General features: G+C 37.0%; 1 protein-coding gene across 3 annotated transcripts in view; it reads right to left on the bottom strand.

Annotated features, from left to right (window-relative positions):
• Positions 1–9,881, bottom strand: part of GAS2 (growth arrest specific 2) — a 122,902-nt gene extending 113,021 nt beyond the window's left edge. For all 3 annotated transcript variants that reach the window (XR_002770850.1, XM_003781188.2, XM_023507574.1), the window contains exon 1: positions 9,643–9,881. Coding sequence is in view for 2 of the 3 variants with exons in the window: in XM_003781188.2 (XP_003781236.1) it covers positions 9,643–9,787 (145 nt within the window). In the remaining variant the exon portion in view is untranslated. The remainder of the gene's footprint in view (positions 1–9,642) is intronic.
• Between the last annotated feature and the right edge of the window lie 10,292 nt (positions 9,882–20,173).

Here is a 20,173-nt window from a genome sequence, read left to right as displayed (position 1 = left end):
CCTAGCACTTGGATTGCTTGAGCTCATGGGTTCAAGCCCAGCCTGAGCAAGAGCAAGACCTCATCTTGAAAAATAGCTGGGTGTCATGACAGGCACCTGTAATCCCAGCTACTTGGGAGGCTGAGGCAAAAGAATCACTTAAGCCCAAGAGTTTGACGTTGCTGTGAGCTGTGACACTATGGCACTCTACCCAGGGTGACAAAGTAACCCCAGAAAGAGATTCTCTCAGTGCATCTCAATCTCTTTTCTCTATTGCTATACTCATGAATATCACTTATTTTGGCACTTATCAAACATTTTCTTCTACTGCTAGTAAAAGGTGTTATATAAAGCTCTTGTCTTCTTCAAAATGTTAAAAAACTCTTTAGGTACATATATATATATATATATATATATATTTTCTTCTCTAAAGGTAAGCATAATATTCATATAGCAGATTTCTAGCACATGTGTTCAGTGAGCGTGTGAATTAACAAATGAAGAAATCAACTCCTGGAACATTTTGAGGAAACATTAGGTGTTATTTTTGTAACATGCAGTTAAGTTAAAAGGAAAAAAAAAATTGAGGAAGTATTTTAAAACTTTATACTGAGACCCTCACAGACTTATCTGTTATCTTAAGAAAAATGTGCATGTGACCTTTATTCAGGAAGCTTGCTACTTATCTGTGCATTGTCACCATTAGGTGGGAACTTATCAAACCTCCTCTTCCCTCCCCCTTCTTAAATTTAATTGAGTTTTTCTCTTCCATGTGCACTTGTTGTTAATTTACAAATTTCAACTTAGTATGGAGTACATGGGATGCGACAACTTGAACTTTACCTCATAAACAAAACAATGTAACCAAATCGTATGTACCCTCCTATTAATCTGAAATGAAAGAAAAAAAATATTTTTTACATCTAACTCCAAAAATAAAGAAAAATGCATGTAGCTCACTTAAATGAATACTTAAATGCAATCCAACTGGAGAGCCATATAAACTACTCACAAGTTAAACTTGCAATATGTAATATATTTGGATTTTAAGAAACATCTGTTTAAAGTGATTTTCTGCCCTTAGAGGGAAGGATGGGTACAAAGAGAAAAAGAGTCACTTTTTTAAATGTCATTCTTTTTTCCCCTCCTGGATAGTTCACAGTTTAGCCCCCAATTAGGATAATGATTTCTGCAGGTGGAAAAACTTCAGTAGCTCTAAGTACTCACCACACAGGTAGCCTGTGCAGAACTGCTTTTATTTCAAAATTGTATGCAGCTAAACTCAATTCAGAAATGAGAGTAGCAGTCTCAAGCTACAAAAAGCCAGTATGACAGAGTTTATCATGCATTCTTCCTGAATTTGCCAACAGGTACGAAAAATAAATATTGCAAATGGGTTTTTTTATATCATGATTTTTCAAACGTGTTTACATTTCGAGATCCAGAAGGTAAGCTTTAAGTTGTTGGATTATTCCTTTACAAATTGCTGAAACAATTTTCTACATTTGCAAGAGATCTTTAGGTAGTCTGATTCCATTGAGTTCCATGGCAATTTGAAGATTCCACCCATAAATTTAAGGGACAAGATGACCACAATAAACTTAAACGAACTTATAAATCATAAAAAGAAAAGTGGCTTTCATTAAAAAAGTCATTAGCAATTTACCAAAAGGTATATTTTTAGTTTTTGTGCATTATACCTGCTTTTCATGAATACTTGAAGAAAGAACTTTACATTGAACATCTGTATCTAATGAAAAATATATTAGGCATCAGCTTTCAATTCTGTACATTTTATAGCTGAGAAAGGTGAGATTCTGATTTTTTTTTTTTTGGCTAAAACTCTTACATAGTTTATAGTTGAAATTTACTGCCTCAAATAAAAAAAATGCAAGACTGAGAAGTTTTTAAAATACTCTTCAGATATAATGTATTTTCCATGCAACAATTAAGAATTATTAAATATTCATTTTAATATGCTATATAAGAAATCAGCTATGTTTTTATGAGATTTTATATTATCTCACTCCTTATTACACTAATATTACCAACAGTACTTAAAATTTTATACCTATACATATAGAGACTACAGTATGAAACAGTTTAATTTAACCGTGGCAAACTGTAAGAATTGGTTATAAAGAACTAATTATAGTTGGGTTATAAAGAACTAATTATAGTTTCTCAGTGAAGTTCATACAAAGCTAAATATTTGTTAAACAGAATTGCATTGTCTTTAATCTCAATGGTGTAGCTAGTTTAAAATGTCAGATGATACACACCAGAAGTAATGGGATCTTTGAATCTGAGAATCATTTCTTCACCCACCCCACCCTTTCAGAGTTTTTGATGTTTCAGAGTTTTCTTTTAGAGAAAGAAAGAGCAAGGAATGGTTATGATTAAATCGTCTTAGAGTACTAACTGGCACCATATTGTAAAGAGTACTGGATTGAAGGTTAATTTAGATTATCCTAAAGTAGAAACGATATTTTTAATTCCCAAGTTCTTAATTGGGAACTTTGATCTACACACCACCAAATCAGCCATGATTGACAATCTGCTCATAGATAAAGTTCAGGAAGCTTGATTACATATTGTAGTTAGTCACTCCCCTTAAAATATTAAGGCTCAATGACATGGAAATAAACATTTGCCTGAAATCTTTTATCAGGCAACTAAAATCAAGACACATGTTTATACAGTGTTTTCCTTTCAGAAATACACTTGCCCTAATTTCCATAAAGGCTTACCTTCCATATTGCTGAAAAAGGATGTTTTCCTTTCAATAAATGACCAATAAATTCCTAAAGATTCCTAATAATCATGTTTAACATTTGACTTCTTGTTATATGCCAGGCATTGTTTTAAGCACTTTATGTGTATTCATAGATTTAAACTCACAAGACTGTGAAAAGGTCCTGTTATACTATTGTATCCGTTTTACGGGTAATAAAACTGAGATGTGTACATTAGTCATCTGCCTAAGGTCACGCAGCACATAGAGAAATCTTTTTTTTTTTTTTAACTCACACAGTCTAGATCCAGATCTATGCTTTAGCCACTGAGCTTGTCTACTTAAATATTTGCTGAAGACCCAAATGATTATTTCCTATAGCAATGGAGTCTCCCTACAAATTGCAGTTGTATTTTTCTCAAAAATACAGAAACTTTTTCAAAAAAAGAAAAGGTTAGTTGAAGATAGTATTGTTAGAAAAATCATCTCTCTCTACTATATAGATTAGAACATGATTTACAGTATCATCAAGGCACATCATGAAATTTGGCTTGATTTACAGAAAAAAGTTTATACATTTTTAATCCATAAATAAGATCCAGATACTGTCAAACTCTACTTCCATCCTCACTGCACCTCTCAATCTCAGTCTATTGCCCCAAGTGGAGAACTCAACGTAACTCATTTGCTATTTTAAATAAAATTATTAATTAAATTAATAATTTAAATTCAATTATTCAGATTTGAAACTGCAATTTGAAGCTTGTGAGGTAGAAAATGATTCATTGTAGCAGAAACCCTACACCAGCACCTGTTCTATACTGATTTACTAGTTTTTACCTTGTATTTATGTCAAAAAAAAAGACAAAGCTTGTTCTTCTGGAAAAATCAGGTAAAAAATGAATCACTAACTGCTCTGAAAGGTGTCAAGTTGTGAACACAAATTATTTAAATTTTTGAACTAGCACAAGATACCACCTTTCCTCAGGAAATTTTATTGACAATACCAAAATATGAAAACCTTTCAGGATAAGTGTCTGGCGAAAGGCTTTAAGGAAAACAAACAAGCAAAAAAAGCTGTTCCAAAGTCGTTAGACAGCAATTATGTTTACCAGCAGTGGTCCTAACAGGTGCTTAATATTTTAATGCTGAAAATATATCATTCTTCTGAAATAAATGAAAACAATGGAAACATTGTATCTTGATCATATTAAACAGAAAACAACTGATTTTTTTAAATGCATGTGGAAATGTCAAAGAAAGGGAAATTTACCATGATGTAAACTGTCATAATTCATTTTCTAAATATAAGTACAATCAATTCAGCACAACTTGATTTGTAATACGTCTTATGATCTATATTAAGTTCCTACATTAACCAAACACATATAAGGAACCAGGATCATTAAGAACGAGGTCAATTTCTTTGATGATTAATAACTATAATCCTCTCTAAAATCATATCCCCATGTTACATAGTGTCGTTAGACAAATACTAATTGAAAATAGAGGCAAACCATCATTCTCAAATGATTATTAAAAAAAAACAAGTGAAATAAATGTGTGTGGTATGCCCATTTCAAAGCCAAGTCAACAATAATCTTCAAAAGTCTATTAACAATCATAAAGTTAGTACATAGTAGGATTTACCTAATCTATTTGAATTATGGGTGGTTTATATAATCTGGGTTTTGGGTTTGTTTTTTTTTTTTTTTTAGACAAAGTCTCACTCTGTCACCCTGGGTAGAGGGTTGTGGCATCATAGCACACAGCAATCTCAAACTCTTAGACTCAAGTGATCCTCTTGCCTCAGCCTCCTGAGTAGCTGAGACTACAGGCACCCATGACCACGCCTGGCTAACTTTTTCTATTTTTAGTAGAGATAAGTTCTCACTCTTGCTCAGGCTAGTATGAACTCCCACAATCCACCCTCCTCGGCCTCCCAACGTGCTAGGATTATAGGTGTCTTTCACTGCACCAGGTTTATAGTCTAGGATTGTTAATAATATTCTGCTTGCTCACAATGACAATTAGAATTGTATTTGTATAAGCATTGGATGTTCTAATATGACCTAGGGACACCATTCAACAACAAACGAGCAAAGGCAACAAGACAGAAGACCTAAAATAAAGATGAAATGTGTATATTTAATGCCTACAAAGGACAATGGCCAAGAAAACTTATTATAGAGAAGGATGATAGTATCTTCATCACTTTTTACTCTCTTTTCTGAATGTTTATCATAAAACTACTCCATGGTACCAGCTATTATTCAAAAACATTGTAGTAGGACTGCAATGAATATTTTCTATAAGTCAGTAGATATATTCAAGAATATCTGAGTAGTCAGTATTTATCATTCGATGATTTTCTCATGAATTGTTAGCAGTGCGCTACTCATTAAAAAATCTCAACTAACATAAGCATTTGTTCACCTTAACTAGTTAATTCATCACATAATAACTGGCATTTTATGTTCTAATATATAAATTTTAGGTAGCCTAATAGTTTGCTATTCCTGCTTTAATTCTGTGCCAAAGAATTTAAAGTGATACTTATTGTTGTTACCAATTAAGTATATACAACCTGGAAACTATCCTATACTACCTATAAATGTGGCATAAGTGTAAATATTAGTTTATAAGTCTTTAAAATCACTTTCTTCATCAAATCATTTTTATCCATCAAAATTCTGAATATGAATTGAGTAATTTATTTTTTTTAGATTGAGTTTTTCTGTCACCCAGGCTAGAGTATAGTGGCATCATCATAGCTCATAGCAGCCTCAAACTCCTAGGCTCAGATCCTCCTGCCTCAGCCTCCTTAGTATCTGGAACTACAGGCACGTACCACCTTATCTGGCTAACTTTTCTATTTTTAGTGGAGAGAGGGTCTTCTCTTGCTCAGGCTGAAACTTCTGGACTCAAGGGATCCTCCCACCTCAGCTTCCCAGAGTGTTAAGATTACTGGTGTGAGCCACCATGCCCAACCCGAATTCAGTGTTCTTTAAGAAGAAACTAGATTTTCAACAGATGTTTCATAGTAGGATCAGAAATATAGGAATTTAGAGTATCATCAACACTCTTTTTGAAAAACGTAATAGAAGAAAAGTTACATTTTAGATGATTAAACAGGAAACAGAAAATTTTTCCACAAGTATGGCCTTATATCATAATAGCAAAACTTAATCATTACCTTTAATTTAGTACATAAATTTCTGTACCTAAGAATTCAGATATTTTATATAGAGACAGAATCAATTCAGAAACTCTTTTCAAGACATCTCTAACTTTCCAAGTAGATACAAATCATCACTTTGAAGAAAGATGCATAAAAACTCTATAAATATTTCTGAGGTTGATAAATGGACACTAATAAATAATTTTAAACTTACTTTAGTGGCTTAATGTCCAAAAATGCATGAATACTACATATACCTATGTATAAGAAAAATACATTCTAACATAACCATACATTTATTCCTTCCCTCCTTACTACTTTAAATCATCTCAAGTTATTGGTCTACTTTCCACATTGCCACAAGGGTTATTCACTTAAAGCCTATTATCTATCTATTTTGAATGAACTCTAGTCAATTCAAAGGTTATACTTTTCTGTGTCTCAAGAGTCTTTCAGGATTTCTTGCCTGAGAAAATTTCACAAGTCATCAGTTGTATTTGTGTTACAACTAACATCAAAAAGTCTTAATCTTCAGAAGAAAGGTCATTCATTTATGTAAATATTCTTCTCCTTGTTTATACATATCGACCTCAACTGCCCTGAACCAGGTTTCAAGAGATGGATTTCTTAGAAACTTAGACTTTTGGAGCTGGAAAGGACATTAGAGATCATCTATTCCAATCCCTTCATTTTATGGTTGAGGACACTGAGCCCAGAAAAGATAGCCGAGTGACTTTGGGCAAGTTTCCTATTAAGTGGCAGAGCCAGGACTAGAAGCCAGGTCTCCTGACACCCCTTTAGGAGCCAGGTCTCCTGACTTTTAATCCAAGGATCTTTCCATTACACACACTGACTCTCTATTCTCTGAAGCTGTCTTGGGCTGTTCAGACTGATCACCTGATCACGTTGCTTTGTAAATGATCACACTCAGGAAATAAAATGCCTTTGATGACAAGTCTTGGGACTTTGGAACACACCTGTAAAATCAGGCTACCTGCTAATCAAACTCTTCCAGTGCCTAGAACATCTCAATAGTCTCTCATGGATCATATCATAAATTATAAGCTCCTTAATATGATCTTCAAAGCTGTATATGATCTATAATTCTCATGAAATCCTCACCCTGTTTCTGTGCTAACACTAGCCTTTTTTTTTTTTTTTTTTTTTTTCAGTTCTTCCAATGTACCAAGCTCCTTCCTTTCCTCTCCTGGAGGTTTTTATCCCATGCTTTTTTTTGGCTAGCGACTAGTCCCTTCTTTAGTTCTTGGTCTAAATCTAAGTTCTCTTAAAGAGGATCTCCTCACCCCCCCCCCACCTTGCTTTACTCACAACCCTTTGATGGGCATTCTAATTACAGCTTATTTTCAACAAGTCCAACTAATGCATTATACATGCAATGACTTATGTAATGACTTTCTTTGTGACTCTACTCCAAGCTTTGAAAGAAGTACTGTGTCCATTCCTTATTCATCACTCTACCCTTCAGTGCCTAACAGAGTGTGTGTGAAGCACAATAATCATAATAGTTATTATCGATTGCTTATTACCTGCCAAGTAATAATCCTTACCTTGCTCTAAAAATCATGAACTCATGAAAATTTCCAACAATCCTATCAATTTGTGTTCATTTATTGTACTTACTTTACAGATTATAAAACTGAGACATAGTACCATAAGACATTGTCCCCGTATCACACAGTAAATGGTAAACCAGGCATTTCAGTGGAGGCACTCTTGTTCCAGCATTCATTGTCTTACCAACACCTTATGCTGCTGCACACTCAAATACTTTTTGAATCAATGAACGAACTTATGCACAAACTCAAGTTAAAAGTTTCACTGAAATATATAAATGGAATATTAACAACCTATATAGTATTTTCTATATGCTGGGCACTGTTATAAGTACTATACACACTTTAATCATTTTTTCCCAGAGCAACCCTACTAGGTAGATACTACAATTTTTTTTTTTTTATTTTTAGTACGAAAGGTCTTTATTGGTGGAGGGAGGGAGGCTGCAGAGCAGCACCTAGGAGGAGAGAAAAGAGGGGAGAGAGATAAGGAGAGAGTGAGGAAGAGAAGAGAGAGAGTAGAGAAGAGTGAGGGGGAAGAGGTGGAAAAGAGAGAGCAGAGAAGAAAGGCAGAGAGAGGCGGGAGAGAGCTAGAGACTACAATTATTCCCAGTATGGATGAAGAAAATGAGGCCAGATAGGGTAAGTACTGCGCTCCCCTTGCTAATGCGTGGGGGAGCTGGGCTGCAGAGCCTGTGCTCTTATTCTCTTCTGTACTCCCATACCTGTGATTGTCCATATCTAAAACTAAACAGTTCAAATAAGCTACTTATTTAACACTTATTAGGGGACTCCAAAAAGACAAAATAAAGGGAAGAGTCCTTTTGATTAGGCTAAAAACGAAAGCCCTCTAGCTAATGGAGATAAAAGATCCTCTATTATGTGGATGAAATACCAAAAAATCAGAGTCCCTTTCTCCTAGTGGTTATATCTCCACAGTAGGGTGAAAGGTCTTGCTGGGCAGTATCTTATTTCTGACCTCAGTATCCCTTGGCTGAGCACCCTTGTGAAGGGTATACCTGGCATACCCACATTCAGTACCCTTGGTTAGACCACAACCAGCTGCCAAAGTTGGACACACAGTGAAGAAAAAGGAAACATAGGATAAAGAAACCGTAGAATAAAGACTGGAAAATAAACACAAAAGCCACGCAAAGCTTCCAAGCCACAGTAAGCAAGAAGAAATCTGCTAAAATGTGTTAAGATCTCAATAAACCTTGCGAAAATTTTTGATGAACAAAGTGTATCTCGCTAAGCTCTTCAGTTCCATTAGCTAGGAAGTGAAGATAATAAGCTTATGTTGACAGTGTCCTTAAAAAAGAAAATAGCATTGGTGAAATGTCTTCTTCAAATGATAAAGGACCATGCAAATCCATGTGTGTTCAATATTCGAATCTTACATCTTATAAACTCTCTGGGTTTTTTTTTTCCCCTCAGGTCTTAAATCAATTTTATTCTCTGAAAAAAAACTGTTAAGGAAAACAGTGCCACAATATGCGATACTTTCAATGTACGATTCCATTTTGCATATGGTTGGAATTTTATCCTATGAATATGGGGCAGCACAATAGAAATAAAAAGGAAGGCAGTTTTAGCACAAGGTAGCATTTTTCTCAGCCGCAAAACTGCTGGACTGGAGCTTAGACTCAAAAGCAAATTGGAAAGAAACATTTTAGTTCAAGGTTGGATGGCTCGAGTCCGTTCCTCTGGGCAAGCGATAGATGCCTTTGTTGCTGAGTATGGCTATTCAGCAGTTTTTGAAGGTGTGCTGTAAAAGTAGGGCACAGAAATCCAGTATTAGAAGCCAGATTTCCCAGGGACTGTACCCTGTGTCCAAAGTCAAAAAGAAAGGTCAAATTGGACAGTCGCACGAAAAGAAGGCCCAAAATAAATCAGACCGGCCATATAGATAAAATATGCAATTTGACCATATCCTTCCACATTTCAATGTCTGTTACTGGAATTACCAAGCACAGGGAAGGTGAGAGACAGTGGGAAATTCATTTAAATTTTCCACATGTTTCAGGTTTCCCAGATATAAAATCCACATAATGGAAGTCTTTCTTTCCAAAGTGCTGTCACATGCTTACGTGTAGGACACTACAGGAGGGAAAAGAAAAAGAAAACACAAAACCTGCTATCTTTTCTTACCAAACGAGATCTTATAACCTTACCTAATAGATTGGTTAACCACAAGGCCAGATCTTCTTTCATTGGTAGCAAATTAGCTTCATGTCTGCTGGCCAGCCACTGGCTATACTGATGCATATCAGAGAGGCCAGGTCCACTGCGTACCTTTGGGTTCAGAGCAGTGCACATTATTTATCCACTTCTAATACCTATTTTGGAAACAAAAGAACAATTTATGTACAGGCTTCTTTCGTTAAAATCCTGCTGTTATGACTCAGTAATGAACCAGATCCGTGGGTCTTTCAGTTTATTAATTATTAAACCCCGTGAAACACTGTTTGCTTTATCTCCACTGGCCCTCTCACTTTGGGCCAACCACTTGGTAAGCAAGAACAGCAATCAAAGGTCAAATAGAAAATCAAACAATAAGTTCAAAGCTTACATGAAACAATGTATTTGGAAAGAGCCAGCTTCCCAAGCGACAAATTTCATTTATTTTAACACAATGAAAAGCGGTTGAGTTAAAATGTTAGCGTGCAATTTGCTAATTCTCACTGTTTAGGTTAATATTTATAACTATAGATTTCCACAGGACTTTCGGACTGAACAGTAGCAATGACAGTATTTGCACAACTGAGTATAAACACATGGTCATGAAGACTGTTGATTAAGCATAGTATATGGTTCTTTGGAGAAGAACCAAGAATTCACAGACTCACAGTTTAGAAAACTGAGTGGGAAACAGGGGAGAAGGTGCATTAAAAGTGCCTCTAGGGCGGCGCCTGTGGCTCAAAGGGGTAGGGCGCTGGCCCCATATACTGGAGGTGGCGGGTTCAAACCCAGCCCCCAGCCAAAAAAAAAAAAAGAAAAAGAAAAAAACAAATTAAATAAATAAAAGTGTCTCTACTACATTCCTCTTTTACAGCCAAAAAACAAAACAAAACAAACAAACAAAACCAGAGAGGGTAAGTGGCTTCACCAAGATTCTATAGTTAGACCATAGCAGAATTGGGTTTGAACCTGAGTCTTCACCCTCCAATATCATCACTACTCTCTCCATAATGAAACATCTTTATACAAAGTAGAATAATCAAAACCCATATGGATAACCCAAGAGTTGTACCATAATTCTAACAAATACTGCTAGAGGCTTTTAATTGTCCCTCTATTGCATCCTTTTTCTTGCTTTGAATCTTTCCACTTTATCTGTTTTACAAACTTGGTTTTATTTGCAGTCATCTTTTGATTGGAAGTATTTAACTATAGTATATCTATAAAACAAGGGATAATTTCATTATCCTTATCATCTTACAAGTAGCATGGCCTCCTATTTGGATTACAGAAATTTTATGTCTGAAAATATAATTGGCCTTGGAATATAGCACTTTTGAATACATTATTTATAGCACCTGAGACTACAGATAAGGTATAGAAACAGGAAAAATAACAAAGTCATAATGTGTCCCAACATGTAGAATTCCACTCTATATACAAATATGCTTATGAAATAACCAAATGTGTTAGGACAACATGACAATGAAAATACTTGTCACGGGCACTAAGTAAGGCTTATGTGATATCGTAGAGTTTTCAGCTCTGTTTGATATTGATATTCTAAAGCTATCACTATGTTTTATATTCTCTTTTGGGTTATGTTTTTTTGAAACTTGCATAGTATTCCTTTCCATACACTCTCAAATCCTAATTTACATAGCCTGAGCTAATTTCTTTAATAAAAAAGAGACATTCATGTTTAGAAAAGTGCAAAATGTGACCATCCCCCCAGTATTTTTCTGAACTATTAGAAAAGACTGTTGGAAGTGTGAGTAAACACTAAGAAGTACTAAATATACAATTTGAAATAATCTTATTTAGAATGCAATTACTCTCCTAAGTAACTTTTTGAAAAAAAAATCAATATACAATTTGAAATAATTTTATTTAGAATGCAATGACTCTCCTAAGTAACTTTTTGCAAAAAAATACCATTTTATTTGAAAACATTTTCTACAGATCTGTCTAGCCAACCAGTGCAAATGTGAACCTTGTCATATGCCACTGAACTGTCAGTACAGGAATCAGAATACCATCATGGTTTATTCTTTATATGCATATAAGTCTTAAAGTTTCCTCCAAGTTCTGTGATTAAACAGCAAACACCTAAAACACTGTTCTGCCCAAGTCCTTTTAAACATACGTCAAGTTCTAGGAGAACAAAACATCTCCTTGTACTTAGAAGTTCTATAGGCCAGCCAGGCTCAGAAAGAAACATTGCAATGATAAAGTCATAATGTTTAACAACATGATTTATATACTTAAAATAACTAATTGAAATCTTAAAAGGGTTACCTCTAAAATGTCTTTCTTCTCAAGACACAATGTCTCCCACTACTTTCCTGAAAGTGAGATGTTGTCGTGCAGTAACTTTACCTACACCCTATTATGCACTCTGCAGCTTCCATTTAAACATCAGAGTCCTCTTTGCTCTGTAAAAGGCAAGAAGACACCTCAGATTCTTAAGCTCATTGTCCAGCAAAGAATTCATCAAGGGATAGTTTACAGTAAGCCTAATGGCATGTAACAATTTCAATGAGCCAGAGGGACACAATCCTTCCCCTCAACGCTTCTACTAAACAGTGAAGTTTTTATCCCCCTTGTCAGGGGCACATTTATTTCTCGTGGAATCTGTCCTGTGTGCTGCCAGAAATGTAACTCAAACTAACTTCTAATATTCACAGACGATCATTCAGCAAAACCAGTCAGAATAATTAAGCAATTTTTTTGCCACTTTGTATTTTAGTGGTAATAAAAAGCAAAATACAATGACATTTTCTCAAGAGGGAAAAGTGACAGAAAGAAGGCTGAGTGGGTGATTAACACGCTATGAAAATTAAATGTATGACAGATGTATAGAAACCGAAAGTCACTGCCATGGATTGGGACTCTTCTGTTTAAGTCCCTTCTGAATAGAATTAGGGTTGCAATCCAATCCAGTTTCTCCTGATCCTTTTTCATAGTTCGAATCACCACCTAACTGAGCATGACTCCACAGCTTAGCCAAAAGTCACTACCTGGAGGTCTTGGGTTTAGATTTGGCTCAGACATGAACATGAAACAGAATTTGGAATATGGAGGATTTACCCCAAGGTAAAGTAGTTTGCACTGGAAGAAATTATAGTGAAGAAATGGCAAATAAATTTATATTATCCAGAAAAAAAAGACCACTATAGAATTGTACCCTTCTTAGACTTAGTAATAAATGTTTGATTGATCTAGATGAGTTGAATTCATTCTGAAGAACAAACTAACAGATCACTTCACTTCTTTTGAAATCATTCAAAAATTTTCAAAATTACAAGAGATGCCAGGAATAATTTTTTATAGATGGGACATGAAATGATAAATGATTCACTAGACTGGAAGCAAAATATTAGGTTAGGGAGGGGAAAAAACATTTTTTGTAATATGTCTAAACACTGGACAATGTCTCAAATACAATTTGTACAATCAAAATATTGGAAAAGCTTGATAACCTTGGAAAGCATTGAAATCAAACACTTTGGAGAGAGGCATGAAGACTGAAAAAGCTTCTAGGGCTCCTCCACACTTTCTGGGTAGATCACTAAAAGTGGATAACTCAGCCCACAAGGCTTGGTATTCAGAAAAATAAAACTTAAAGTGAAAAACATGCAGAAACTTAATACAAAATCCTTCAAAGACTGCCTGTGTATATATATATTTTTCTTTCTTTTCATAGTAGAAGGGATTCTGGAATAACAATTATGAATATGATGAGACTTGAACTAGCCCAGGAGAAGAAGGAAAAAGATTAATGACTCCATAAGTAAAATATCACATGTTTGAAGAGTGTCTACTTTGTGGTTCCAGAATCCCAGCTGAAGACATCATTGTTTTGACTCGGAAGAAAAAGTATTCTCCCCTGCCACCTAGAGGTGTGCTTTAATGGTGACCACAATGATTTCTGGCTTACGTCTAGACTTTGCTGACAAGTTAGAGAAAAAGTACTGCAAGATTACATAGAAAATAAATCAGTAATCAAAGCAAAATTAAAATGATGAAAACTTACCACTGCTATCGACTATGAGATTCCACAAAGAAGCCTGGCTAATGGCTAAAATGTTGGAATTGGAATTAGAAGTCCAGAGTCAAATAATGCCACCACTGCCTACCCATGAAGGAGCTTATTCTGCTGTAGTCCGATGACTTTTCTCTTTTATCTGAGTTCTCCACTACGCACAGTGGAGGCTAACATCTTAAAGAGTCTTAAAGACGTGTGCCGGAGCTTGGCACGTATTTTATATTCAACGTGTTTCCTATTAGTTAAAATGTAAATCTACAACATCAGAAATGTCCCAAACTAAAACTTCCATTGACTGATCTTAAAGAGATAAGCAACTCTGTGTCAAAATAGAAATATTATATAGAACTCTAAATCATTAAGACAAAGGTCAAGGGGCAGAAGTTCAAAAAGATAAAAGTATTAATGACACAGTACCATTGATAATAGAAAATTCAAAGTTTTCTTCATATTGAAAGGAATGAGTCCTCCTAAATGCTGATTAACCGGTTAATGATCATAAACTATTAACATTGGAAAACGCTCTACCTCTCAAAATAAATGTAAGCAGCTATCACTACCACCCCATCCTCCCCCCCACACACAAGAGGTCAACTGTGGCCATTGAACACAATGAGTCCTAATCAACCCACAGTCACAAGCCCTGTCCCTAAAGGAAACCTTTGCTCTCATCTGTAGCATTCATCTCTCCTCCAGGCAGTGGTGTGTCACGGGCGTCAAAGAGCACAGAGACAAAGTTAGCAAAGTCAGTAACATTATTTTTTTAAGTTAAAAACAAACAAGGATCCAAACTGAGTGATCAAAATTCAGGAAAGAGAAAATGCTGTCTTTCAAGCTAAGCTCAAAAGAATAAACCAGCAAGGATGGTTCTAGAGGCCTCTTTCACCATTCTGAGTTCTTTACTCCTTTGTGATTCATTTTGACTCCCCAATGATATTTCTACAGAAGTAAACGGTATTTTCTACCAATGTCATGAATGAAAAATCTTAAAGTGGAGGTCGACTCAGAAAATAGAATCCATAATTTAATCAGAAAGGTAATTTCAGATCCTTAATGGAACCTCCCTCCACCTCTGGCTCAGAAAGTAACTTACTCATCATTAAAAAGGTACCAACAAAGGAAACAAAATAACACTCAAGGCTAGTTTATCTAGTCACATAATAAAATCGTTTTAAAAACTTAGATCTATCTAGTCAAATTCTTCATTGTTGAAAGGGGAATGGTAGCCTATGAAGAGATTTTGCCCAAAGTAATAAGACTATTTACTCTGAGTAATTAAAGGTGTCCTACTCAGGGCTCCTGGTGTCCAACTTTGCATTTCTATTGTCTTCTAGGTACCTCTTTCATATCCCAAAGCCCAATCATAATTTGTTTTTAATAAAGTGATGATCTGCAGACAATAAAAATTCCTTCTCAAATTATGACCAGAAAAACTGAATGTGAATTGATTTTCTGTATTTTCATGAAATGAGGGATTTTTCCAGGTTGTTAATTTTTCATCCTACTAAACCTTTCTTCCAAACCATTTAGCAAAGGTTTTAAAACACTACCAGGTTAACTTGGAACAAAGTTTGAGTCAGGGAACCTGTAGCGTTGGGGTTCTTCTGGATCCTGGAGTGTCATGTTTTGAGTGAATCCAAATTTTACAAAACAAAATCCTTTTAATAAAGGATTCTGTAAAGTTTGGGTTTGGTCAAGGGGCCACAGCTGGGGCTCTGGATCGCCATTGGATAGTCATTAATCAATTAGACTGTTTAAGGGACTTACATCAAAATTTCATATAAGTTGACTAAGTAATTCTTCACTCATGAGAAGATTTTGGTTTTCTGTGATTATAATGCCAGGATGCATTTAATTATAATATAATTAATATAATATATTAATTATAGTTCAGAGATAGCACAGTTCTACATTCTGTTGAAATGTAGGTCTCATGTAAGGATAAAAAATTAGTAAAAACTCACATGAACTGACTCTGAAAACTTTTAATACAGAAAATTATACAAGTGTCTCGCTCATTTTGACAAAAGATATTTTCTACTTTCACTCCACTTCTTTTCTCTGGTCAAAAAAAAAAAAAAATTGAATGAAATACCTTGATAGTTGCTCAGGAAAAATGAAAAGGAACAGTTGGATCTCTCTGGGGCCCCAATATCCATACCACAAAAATACCAAAACAACATTACAACATCCCCTGCAGTTTTAGACAAGAGTCTCCCTGTAAACAAAGAAAGTTGTTACAGCTTCATCATTTGTTTTCAATCAAGGGAACTTGAGTTTCCCCAAGTTTCCCAGAGTCTACCATGCAGACTTCCAGTCTTGAACTGAAACTTCAAAACGAGGCACAACATACTTAGGGTCAATACAAAAACAAACATTTCACCACACCTGCAAGTTTAAGGCTTAAACTAAGGTTTCTTAACAAACTACTAGAAAACATAGGGCGACACATGACCGTTTGCACCAGGTGAAATCGTTTTTGCCATGTAAGTGTATTTCCCAGTCAAGCAGAATCCACATCACTAAAGAATGGTGTTTGGCAACAAAGAAAAAAGTCCCAACTTGAGTAGCACAGAGCCTGAAATTCTAGTTACCATACTGTGGAAGAGGCCACTTGGGCAGCTCTGTGCAAATGTTCCCAAGTGCGTTCAAAGGCACGCTGTCCCATGCCTCGTCCATCTGTTCCTTACCTTCTTTTAGGCAGTCAAAACCTGCATGCCCATGTTGGAGAGGACCACCACAGCCACCACCTTCTGGGCAATTAGAAGGACGCATTCCTTGAGAAGGAGCTCATGGATCAATTTCAAGGACAGGCTGGGGCAAATCAGAGCCCAGCCGCAGTGAATCAGCGTCCACACTGCTGAGAGGTTGCTGGGGGAGAAGCAAGGAGCACAAGGATTTGTTCTTTGCTTCGCCTCTGTGAATCTCAGGGGACAGGTGGGAAGGAAAGGTGGATTTCCTCTGCCTGACTGGCACATCCAACCTGTCCCAGGCTTCATTTTAACTCTAGCCTGCCCAGTGATTGTTGCTGTGTACATGAAGATCGTATTTCCCTGGCACGAGACCTCCCATACACAATTCATTTAGCTATGGGGGGAAGGGGATAAATTTAAGAGTAAAGTTTTGCAAACTTGACTGTAAGAAGATAAAGCTGAAAGAGGTGAGAGAATGAAGATGAAAGTGGAGAGGGTAAAGCCTGAAAAGGTTAACTGGGGGGGGTGGGGGGGAGAACTGAACGACCCTCCCCCACTTCCAATTGTATTGGAATGCAGGAAACGATCTGTGGACCCTCGCCTCGGTTTTGTTTGTTTGTGTGTTTTGTTTTTCTTTGTTTTGTTTTTCTCCTTCTCCCTTTGAGACAATAGAAACTTACTTCGCATGTCTGGGCTAAGTTAATGGCAATTTTCCACACTGAGTTCACGGGATTTCTCCTGGAAAACTTATACCTCCAAAGCCAAACTGGCTCCTCTGCTCCCCAAATTCAGATTCTAGTCTTACCTCTGGACTGGACAAAAAAAGAACGATACTATGCAAAATCTTCCCCCAAAGTGTTGAAACTCAGGCTAGCGTTTGTTTATCCACATAAAGTTCAAATCTGTCAAACCCATCACCCCAGAACAGTGAGCGTCCTCCCAGGTCACACGTGCAGCTCTTTCCCCACTGGCTGGCTTCACCAACTCAAAGAAAATACTCAGGATCAGTCGGTTAAGACTATTCCCGCCCTGCCTGTCCCCTACCCCCACAGCAGACAAGGCTGAGCATGCATTGCAGACCCTCGTGCCCCAGTGCCTATGCGCGCATGTATAATCGATGCGTTAGTGAGAAAGCCTCGCTCTGCCCCTGGTTGGCTGAGCCGCCCCAGAGGGCTTACGTGCTGCGGTCATTTGGGCTGGTCCACAACAGGGATGAGAAACACCCGGTTGTTCCTGGGGACTCAGAAAGTCACCCACTGCAGCAACTACCCACTCTTAACGCCAGAGTCTCTCCCACTGTCCGCAGCTCTGGACCCTCCTCCACCTTCTCCACGAGGTTATTTTTAGCGAGCTCTCCCCTCCCCCGCTGCCCCCGGTGCAGCAGAGAGGCGGGGTCTCCCGCAATCCCTGCCTGCAGAGCGCTGCGGTGGCGTTTGCTGCGGGGAAGTGGGCAGCCCGCCTTGCTCACCCCTGCGTCCAGAGCTGGGCTGCTGGCGGCTCTCAGAGACGCCTGGGCTCTGAGATGGGCTCCTGCAGCTTCTCGGGGCCAGCCCCTTCCAGGCGCAGGTCCTGCAGCAGCGGCTCCCCGCACCCCACCAGCCGGGCGGCAGCGGCAGCGGCAGCGGCAGCGACTACAGCCCCACTGCCCCTCTTCATTCTTCTCTGATGGCTCCTCTCGGTGCTGTTTGGGAAAACGATTTTTTCTCCCTGCCAGAAACAGATTTCCTACATTTCATCAGTCTACATAGACCAAACGGAAGTAAAATGCTTACTTTTTTTGGTGGACGACAAACGCAATTGACACTGATTTACCCTTCAAACCGGGAGAGATTGTATTACAAGCCCTTGGCAGCAATTCCGAGCTTGGGGCCAAGCTCCAGCCCCCTTCTTGTCCCCCCAAACGCTAACCTAAGAGAGAAAGGAAGGGGGTGGGGAGGGTGGGGAGGGGATCATATTTAACTCCAGGGTTTTAACAGAGTCAATGGCTTTAGCACAATATTAAAATTGGGTGTTGGAAAAGTTCTGCTTTTCTGGCCAGTGATTTTGCAGACAGAGGCATGAGCTTTCCAGTAACTTCAGCTGCTCTTCGTTCCAAAATGAACATTTTGATGTCTTACAATTCTCTTTTTAAATGTCAGATTTTAGAAGAGGCTGCACTCCCGGCTGTTTTTTGCTTTTCAAAAGGAAATACAATTCCACCCTTCCTTCTCTAAGCCTCAGTTATGTTGAATGTCAGAGACAATTTTCTCCAACTGTGGCTTATTAGTACGTGTATTTTGAGATGAAAAGTCCTTCCATGCAGGAGACAGATGTTTCACTGTATATTGGATGTTTCACCTCTAATACACAGTGGCCTCTTGCTGCCTACTGATTGCCTTAAGTTACCATTTCCCTTGGAGGGTAAAAAAAAAAAAAAAAAAAGTGACAGTTCTTGCTTAGTTTTGTCCTCAAGGTTATCAGTTTCATGTATATTTCCATCCAGTATTTATGATGGCAGTGGCACAAGTATTCTGATCCTCTCCTGGGTGTCATTTTTTAAAATGATGAGTTACCCAAAAGCCCTCCCATAAAAACTACCTGTAGATCCCCAACAGCAAAGTGATGCAGATAATTTCAGATATAATTCAAAAAATTCATTTTGCAGTTGTTACCGCTTTCATCTGAAAGTGGTTATTCTATCCCAACACTGAGAAATGGCGTCAATTATTTGCTTGTAGTGGCAAAACAAATTATGATAATGAGAAAACAGATTGAAAGGGGGGCATTAAACTGTGATCTTTTGATGTTAGTTCAGTTTGGTGTTGCGGCTGTTAGCTACGTATTCCTCCTTGGCTTCTCCAAGGAAAGAAAAAATGAGCCATTCCTCATTTTAAGGAGAAACAGCATTATTGGGTAGATATAAATAACAATGAAGTATAGAAAAGTGATTAGTGATCACTAATTCATTAGGAGATGAATCTGAAAAACACAATTTTTCAAAACTTTACTAGATCTGACTTTACCTACAGTCTCAACCTATACAATTTAAGTAAAAGGTCAAAGATCCTTGGAAAACTTTTATGATCAAAACTTTACCTAATAAATGTTAATTAGGCATCCTCAGCATATGTAATGAGATCAACACATTTAGTAAAATGCTTCACATAATAAGATGAGAAATGTCTAATACTTTTGAACATTGAAACTTGATGCCATAGAAAAGAAAAGGCAGGCCAGATTTGAAGAAAACAATTTGGTTTTTCTTCTTAAGTTATCACAGTTTGAGGACTTTAATATTAGAAGTTACTGGCTCACTGTGTATGTTTTAAACTTTCAACATTGTCTTGAATATAAATGGTCTCATTTATCAAGTAAAATTTTTAACCAGTTTGATGGAAGTGTTTCGGATTGTGTGAAAATCCGACACTGTACCCCAGAAGTGCATTAATGTACGTAGTTACCATTCAATTTAAAAAAAAAAAAAAGTAAAAAATTTTTTTCTTTTGTTTTCTGGTTTTTTGATTTTTATTTTTTGATATGGAGTCTCACCTTGTCACCCTGGGTAGAGTGCTGTGGCATTGATACTGGACCTTTGACTTTGGATTTCCAGGCTCTTGGTTTCAACGAGTCGATGAATGAATCAATGGACCACAGGATGGACAGTAAGTTAGGTTTTATTTACAGAGGTATTATTACAGCTCTTACAAAGAACCAAACCTTGCAGAGCAGGATAAGATAGGTTTTATATAAGTGTCACAGCTCTTACAAAGAGCCAAACCTCCTTACAGAGCAGGGTATAAGTGT

Source organism: Otolemur garnettii, unplaced genomic scaffold, assembly GCF_000181295.1.
Source record: "Otolemur garnettii isolate 467f Iridium unplaced genomic scaffold, OtoGar3 scaffold00001, whole genome shotgun sequence".
Taxonomy (NCBI): Eukaryota; Metazoa; Chordata; class Mammalia; order Primates; family Galagidae; genus Otolemur; species Otolemur garnettii.
Note: the sequence above shows the minus strand (reverse complement) of the source record. Positions and strands in the feature narration are given on the sequence as shown.